The sequence below is a fragment of the Gossypium arboreum genome, chromosome 6, assembly GCF_025698485.1.
Source record: "Gossypium arboreum isolate Shixiya-1 chromosome 6, ASM2569848v2, whole genome shotgun sequence".
NCBI lineage: Eukaryota > Viridiplantae > Streptophyta > Magnoliopsida > Malvales > Malvaceae > Gossypium > Gossypium arboreum.
In genome coordinates, this window is record NC_069075.1 from 43,223,917 (window position 1) to 43,231,694 (window position 7,778).

The following is a 7,778-nucleotide window of genomic DNA, read 5'->3' on the forward strand; positions in this document are numbered from 1 at the left end:
AAAATCAAAATAAAGTAATTAATTAATTAATTAAGTTACAATTAATGCGAAATATATTATTTATCAATTATTTTCTAAACATTATTTATCAATCATTTTCTAAGCAAACTTTAGAAGATATTAATTTCATAAAATAAATTAAATAAATAAAAATTTAATTTCAAGATTTCAAAACAATGCGGAAGTGAAGGATTTAATGGTAGTTTTCGTAGCCTGAAGTTCAAAAATCGAATGAAATTAAAACCCACAAGGACCAATGGGGCAATTTCAAAATGCCAAACCCTTGAAAATCAACTAAAATATGCGAGGGGATTTAATAGTAATTTTCCAATCCCCGCACTATAAAAACCCTCAAAATCCATTTTCCCCTTCAAATTCCTTCTCTCTCAAAAATTTCATTATATAATAAAATAATTTTCATTATATTTTTATTTTAAAATAAAATAATTTCAATTTAATCTAATTAATAAGTTTACTATTATATAATAACTTGATAAACATATTTTATTATCATAATTAATACGATTAATTAAAATAAGATATTTCGTAAATAATAAGTAATACAAAATATTTTTATAAACTTTTTATTTTATTAATTTATAATTTTCATAATTATTAAATTATAATTTAATATAAATATAATTTTAACAATTTATTTTATATATATGTTTTATTTAATGTCTTTATTGGTAATTTATTTTTTTACTATACTTTGTCTTCGTCTTATCGTTATTACAGTGATTAAATCTAAACCTACTATTTATTGTTATAGTATCTAATCTGACCATTATAGTAATTAATCGTACTTGATGTTTTTAATCTCATCAGAAATAATTTTATCCATGATTCAAAGGAAATATTAATTTTATTATTATAATAATTAATTTTATGGTGACCGATACTTTTAATATTTCCGAAGTGCATAGGGAAGTAGAAAAGATGAAAAAGCACCAGGAAATGAACAAAGTTCTGGATAACCTTTCCGAGTTGAACTTTTCTTTTTCAAAGTTTAAACAGTTTTGGTTCCATAATTTGAAAACTATTGTCAAAAGAAGTATAAAAGAACCGATAAAGTTGAATGTGAACAACATTGGTCTGTCTTTTCCTCAATAACCATGAAGACTTTTGACTGAATGAAACGTGGATTCATGAATTACCATATATTTTTTTGCTTCAACTTAAAATCAATATCAATTTTCTTCTCTATTTTTTCTCTCTCAGTATTTTCTCTCTTATCTGTATATCTATGGGAATTTTTTATCTGTTAATCAGTTTATAATTATATATATATATTCCCCAATATGAGCTTTGCTTTCCACTTCATGCATGACAAGATATATTGGTTTTATATTTATGTTGTTTCCTTGCATCATGGCTCAATAACAAATATTGCATCATTTTTGAAAACAAAGTAACTGTTAATTAGAACCCAACATTTTTCTTAGATCTGATGGTGTGATTATTGCTTTAAAGGAAAAAAATAATAATAAGAGCATGTGGATAGTGTCCATCATAAATTATTGGGGATAATGATCGACGTAGTTCGCGTTCCCATGATTCAACAACCCAACACAAGAGATCCCCATAATTCCACTGTCCCATAAAAAAAACACAGAGGAAAACTGTCTAAAAAAGCCGTGTCAGATTGCCATAAATAATTCAATCATATAAAAATCACAGTGCCACCCTATTGAAGCAGTATAAATAGGCATGTGATCCTCTCGGTAGCCATCGATCCCTTCTTCCTTTGTCTTTTATCAACATGGGTTTTGGGCTGAGAGTTGTTGTTTACTTTGCTTTCGCCTTTGTTTCAACTATTTCATCACTGAATCCGGTCATAGGTGAAAGACATTGGCGATGGCGTGACGATGAGGGATCGAGTTCCCTGCCAAAACATGATGATCTCGTTACCAACTTGCCTGGCCAGCCACCTGTAGATTTCCGCCATTACGCTGGCTTTGTCACTGTGAATGAACTCAATGGAAGAGCACTTTTTTATTGGTTCTATGAGGCAATGTCTCGCCCTGACCAAAAACCATTGGTGCTTTGGCTTAATGGAGGTAAAGACTAATAATGGCTTAAATTATCTTGAAACTCATGAAATTTGCATCTTGGTACTATCAAATGGTTACATATTGGTTTGTAAAACCTTTTTAGATTCAAATCTTTCCACAAATATATTGCTTGGACCCTTCATTTTACTTGGAAGTATTTGTGTTTGACAAAGATATATGAAGATATGACCTATGAAGACCTATAAATACAAAAAAAAAACTTAAAAATTATTAACCATATCAATATTAGATACATATCTATATCCAATATTCATACTCAAATCTGAATAACAAGAGAAAAAACTACCATAAAATTTTCATAATTGCCACATGTCGGAGATGATGGATATAATAAGCCTCATTTCCAGATTGTTTATTTGTTTTTATTGATTATATGTTCTACAATAGGCTGACAAAGTAGTTTTTGTTTCAGGTCCTGGGTGCTCTTCTGTGGGATATGGAGCCACGCAAGAGATTGGTCCTTTCATAGTGGACACTGATGGGCGTGGAATTAAATTTAATAACTTCTCATGGAATCAAGGTATAAAGTTCAGAATATTTATAGTTTTGTCGCAACTTGTATATTTTTAAAGACGCAATTATGTTTTTTTTATTTATTCATTTCTTACATGTGAGAACCAATTACAAGTATATATTTAAAATTTTTAGTATTTTCATGTCTTTGGAATATCTTAAAATGTTATTTTATATTAAAAATGAGAATGAAAGTAACAAAGCATCTTCATATTCATTGTCGTCACCATCAACATCATCATTAAAATATCTGTCATCATCATTAAAATATCTGTTATTGCATGAAAGAAAATTCATATAAAATCAATTCACCTACTTTTTGGGTTGCTATCAACTCTGTATATGCTGCTCTCTCCATATTCCAATATACCATTGTTAAGATAATTTTTTAATGTCTTTGCTGATGCAGAAGCCAATATGTTATTCCTTGAATCTCCAATTGGAGTTGGATTTTCCTACTCAAACACTTCTACCGATTATGATAATCTAGGAGATGAGTTTACTGGTGTGTTTAACACAAATTTACACTTGTAAATTTCATAACAATGATAGGAGCTTTATAATTATTATAAGATTATCAGAAGATTATTCTTGTAGCTAATTTCTGCTTTTTTCTACTAATACCAGCAAATGATGCATACACTTTCCTGCATAAGTGGTTCATGAAGTTTCCATCATACAGAACAAGAACTTTTTATATCGCTGGTGAAAGCTATGCAGGTATTCCCTCTTTAACAATTACATTTGCCTTCATCTCAAGAGATTGACTGTTGATTGACTTTTTTTTTTTTTTACGAAGGAAAATATGTGCCAGAGTTGGCTGAACTTATTTATGACAACAACAAGGACCCTTCACTTCATATTAATCTCAATGGTATTTTGGTACGTTCATATTTTTAATCTGGTCCAATATTTTTCCCCCACTTGGCTATTTTGTTTTGAGAGGGCTGAAATTTGGACAGTTGGGAAATCCTGAAACATATGACGCTGAGGATTGGAGAGGTATGGTGGATTATGCATGGAGCCATGCAGTGGTATCTGATGAAACTCACAAAACCATCACTGAAACCTGTGATTTTAAGAGCAATGATACATGGAGCAATGAAGATTGTAGTGAAGCTGTTGATGAAGTGCTCAAACAGTACAAGGAGATTGATATCTTCAGCCTATACACCCCCCTGTGTATTGCTGATACTGCAAGTTCGGATGACAAATCATTACTCCAAGTCATGACGAAGCGAAAATCCAATATGGTGATCACATGAATGTTTCATTTCTATAACTTACATTCCCCTTTATTCAATATTTATGGTGGTTTCATGGATTATTTTTTCCCTTACCAGATGCCAAGGATTTTGGGTGGTTTTGATCCATGCCTTGATGGCTACGCAAATGCTTTCTACAATAAATTGGATGTTCAAAAAGCTATCCACGTTAGTGATGGTCACCATCTTAGGAACTGGAGTATTTGCAAGTAACGTATAATGTGATGATGATTCTTTAGAACGGGTTTGTGGTTTTGTTAATGTCTAACTGAATATTGACATTGCCTTTGTATACTGCAGTCTAAATATATTTGATGGTTGGGCAGATTCAAAGCCATCAGTACTGCCCATATACCAAAAGCTTATTGCAGGAGGAGTTAGAATTTGGGTTTACAGGTAATGAAACTCCCCATGATTGTAATAGTTTTGTAGAGTCGACTGTTGATTGTGTGTCTGATGTTAACGGTTTAGTGGAGACACGGACGGAAGAGTTCCTGTTCTGTCCACACGATACAGCATAAGTGCTTTGGGATTGCCCGTCACCAAGGCATGGAGACCATGGTACCATGAGAAACAGGTCAGCGGTTGGTTTCAAGAATACGAAGGACTTACGTTCGCAACATTTAGGGGAGCTGGGCATGCAGTGCCATGCTTCAAACCCAGCAGTTCACTGGCTTTCTTCTCTGCTTTTCTCCAAGGGGAATCCCCGACTTCCTCCCGGTGAAGTCTGTTGGATGATTTTTAGCTGAAATCAGTAATTAAAATTAGAGAAGAATAACAATAAAAGCAAGGCCTAGGTGTCAACTAAAAGGAACTTGTCAATTTATGAAAAGCTATTACTATTGGACTGTAATAAAATTAAAAAAAAAAAAAAAGGCAAATGAAAAAGAATTCCTATTTCTGATGTTTGTGGTACCAGATGTAAGGCATTCCTTTATTTTTGCTTTAATAATTAATAGAGGCTGTCCCTTCTTCTCTTAGTATTATATCATGAAAATTATCAATTGCAGTCAAATTACTATTTTCTAACATTTTCTTAACCGGGGTTTTATTTAATCACGTGATTACCAAATCCAAAATGTTAAAAAAAAAAAAAAAAAAAACAATTAAAGAAAGTCGTAGCAATGGGCTTCGGCCCATGAAATCTGGTAAACCCATGAGCCACATTAATTTTGCTACCAATTGAGTGGGCTCTCAACGAATCAAAATTAAAAGTTAAAAGCCTAAAAGCACTTAATTAGGTTATTTGCTACAAAATTTATGATTAACAAAGTAAAGATTGTTATAAAATAAAAAAGAAAGAAAGTAAAGAACAAAGTGAATGGGAGGATAAAGATAGAGCGTATTTTATTTATCAATGAAAATGTTTTCTAATATTTCATAATGTTTCTCCAAAGTCTATATATATAGCTAGAAGAAGTATAAATGAAGTGGAAATCTAATTCTAATGACTATTAGAATTTAAAGTACACCAAAACTTATCTTGATTATGATGGACATCTCCTTAAGAGTACAACGCGTATTTACTCTCCTTTATGAAAACATCATATAATATCTCATATTTTATTGATTCAACTTGAATACTAACTTTTCAAATAACTATGTATTTACTAAGCGTTTATATCACCATTCCTTTGAAAGTCATGAGTGAGGAAAAATTTTGGGGAAATATATTTTGATCTCTTCAGGAGTTTCAATAATAATCATAATAAACTTTAATTATGATCCCTCTATAAAAATATAAATAGGTATTTTGGATCATTTTATAATTCTCTTTCAACTACTATTGACTAAGTCAAATTTACCACATATGTTCAATTATTTCAATTCATATAAATGAACAATTTCCAGATAATTTCAATATGCTTCTAGCATTCTAAACCCTTCAAGGATTTTAATATAAACTTTACTATATGGTTATTTATAAAAGGTTGTAACAACAACTATTAGACGCAAGTTAAATCTTTTATGAATCGTTAGTTTAATAATAATCTAAAGGTTATTGCATCCACCACAAAAGAGTATTATATCTTTTCATAATCAATGCCAGGACTTAGCAAAAACTTCATATTTTATTCCGTTTTGCAAAACTAAACTTCATATTTTATTCCGTTTTGCAAAACTACTTCATTTGCACCCTCACTGGCTTTATACCTTTAGATATTTGGACTACTGGTCTAAAAATTCCATAAATTTAATTGTACTTGAGTTGCGTCTTTCTATTTTGACAAATTTACTCCATGTCTATATTTCTCAATAGATTTATTCAAGATCCTCCTTTTATTTCATTATTTCAACAATAATATTGCATGCAAGACCATTATTGACCACTTTTATCATCGGTTCGACATTTTCTCAAATTGACATAACTTGTCGAGATCTATTATTTTCACTATTTTAATCTTCAGTTTCAGGTACCTGAATCTCATTTGGAGTTTTACTTATTAGTTATTTCTTGGATCTTTCTGGAGCACCCGCCTTTACTATATAACCATCTAAATTTATTATTTTCTTTTATGAGAATTTTCATATTTGGAACTTGTAATAAGTTATCATTGTTGAACTTCTGATTCAAATTATCCTCCCCCTTAACTCATTACAAGTTATTATTTCTCTCCCTCTAATGTTGGAAAAACTATCAAAAGTTATTATTTCTCTCCCTCTAATGTTGGGAAAACTATCAAATTAAAATAGTAATAAAAAATCATGTCACAATTGAACCTGCAATACATTTAAAACATATAAAAATACAAGGAGATTCGTAATTAATATATATTCCCAAGTTTCTTTGAGTATTCACTCATCTTTGTTATAGTGGAGCAATTGGAACATATATGCACATACAAAAATTCAAAGATGAGAAATATTTAGCTCTTAACTAAAAATCAATTATAATGGGGTGTATTTATAACTTATTGGCTTGATGCATACAACACATAAATCAACATAATCTCATGTTGAAATCGGAAGTTTAGTTCTCATAAGTAATGGTTTAGACATTAAGTAGAGGCGTTCAATCAATAATTTCTCTAAACCATTATGTGCATAAATAACAATTTTTTTACAAAAGTTATTCAAACTCAATCAATAAATGACTGAGATATAAACTCATCAGTATTAGCAAGATGAATTGTCTTAATTGTATGATCTGAAATTAATTATTTAAACAAGAAATCTTACAAACAAAAGTTTGCAAGTTGATAACACATCTGATTATTTTGTAGATGCATCTACCAAAATCATATAATATCAAAATCGTCCACATTATGGCTGAATGGGCCCATAATCATTTTAGAAATGTAAGACATTAAATCTCAACTTTAGCTAGTAGGTTTCTAACAAACAATTTTCATTGAGAACAAGCAAAAAATGAGAATTCTTTAAATTAAAGAATCTTCTGGTTCTTTAATGAATGTCCATATGAATTCTCAATTAATTTTTGCATCATATATGATCCAGGAAAGTCTAACTGGTCATGCTAAGTAGTAATGTATTTGTATTAGTAAACTTCTAGTTTACTTTAATATCCATTTCAGTTATACTAAATTGTAACAAATAGATACTTTTATTATCATTCATTTTACTTTATATCCACATATAAGTCTTGTTGTGATATTTACTTCTGAAAAATATATAAATAAATGTGAAGTCTATAATGCCACTAAGTCAATAAATATAATTTCCAAATAATTATATACAATATTCGCTTCAGGTAATATGTCAAAAACTTCAAATGCAGGGCATTTGTCTCTAGTGGTATGATTCTCACTTCGGGTGCGAGAGGTACCGAGTTCGATTCAAAATACTTTTAAAACCCTTTTAACAAGAGTTTTGCATAATCAGTTAACTATCAAGAATAACAGCCAGTGTCATGTATAGAAATAAGCCTATATTAAATATATCAATAAAAGTCATATCTCAAACA

The 7,778-nt window shown here is 30.1% G+C and overlaps 1 protein-coding gene across 1 annotated transcript; it reads left to right on the plus strand.

Annotated features, from left to right (window-relative positions):
- The first annotated feature begins 1,359 nt into the window (after window positions 1-1,359).
- LOC108485744 (serine carboxypeptidase-like 31) lies at window positions 1,360-4,833 on the plus strand. The gene is made up of 9 exons (XM_017789588.2): window positions 1,360-2,060; window positions 2,488-2,595; window positions 2,998-3,093; window positions 3,216-3,308; window positions 3,388-3,470; window positions 3,551-3,841; window positions 3,932-4,062; window positions 4,154-4,249; window positions 4,325-4,833. Exons 1-9 carry the CDS (start codon window positions 1,763-1,765, stop codon window positions 4,575-4,577), a joined length of 1,449 nt encoding a protein of 482 aa, XP_017645077.1. The 5' UTR covers window positions 1,360-1,762; the 3' UTR covers window positions 4,578-4,833.
- The last annotated feature ends 2,945 nt before the right edge of the window (window positions 4,834-7,778 follow it).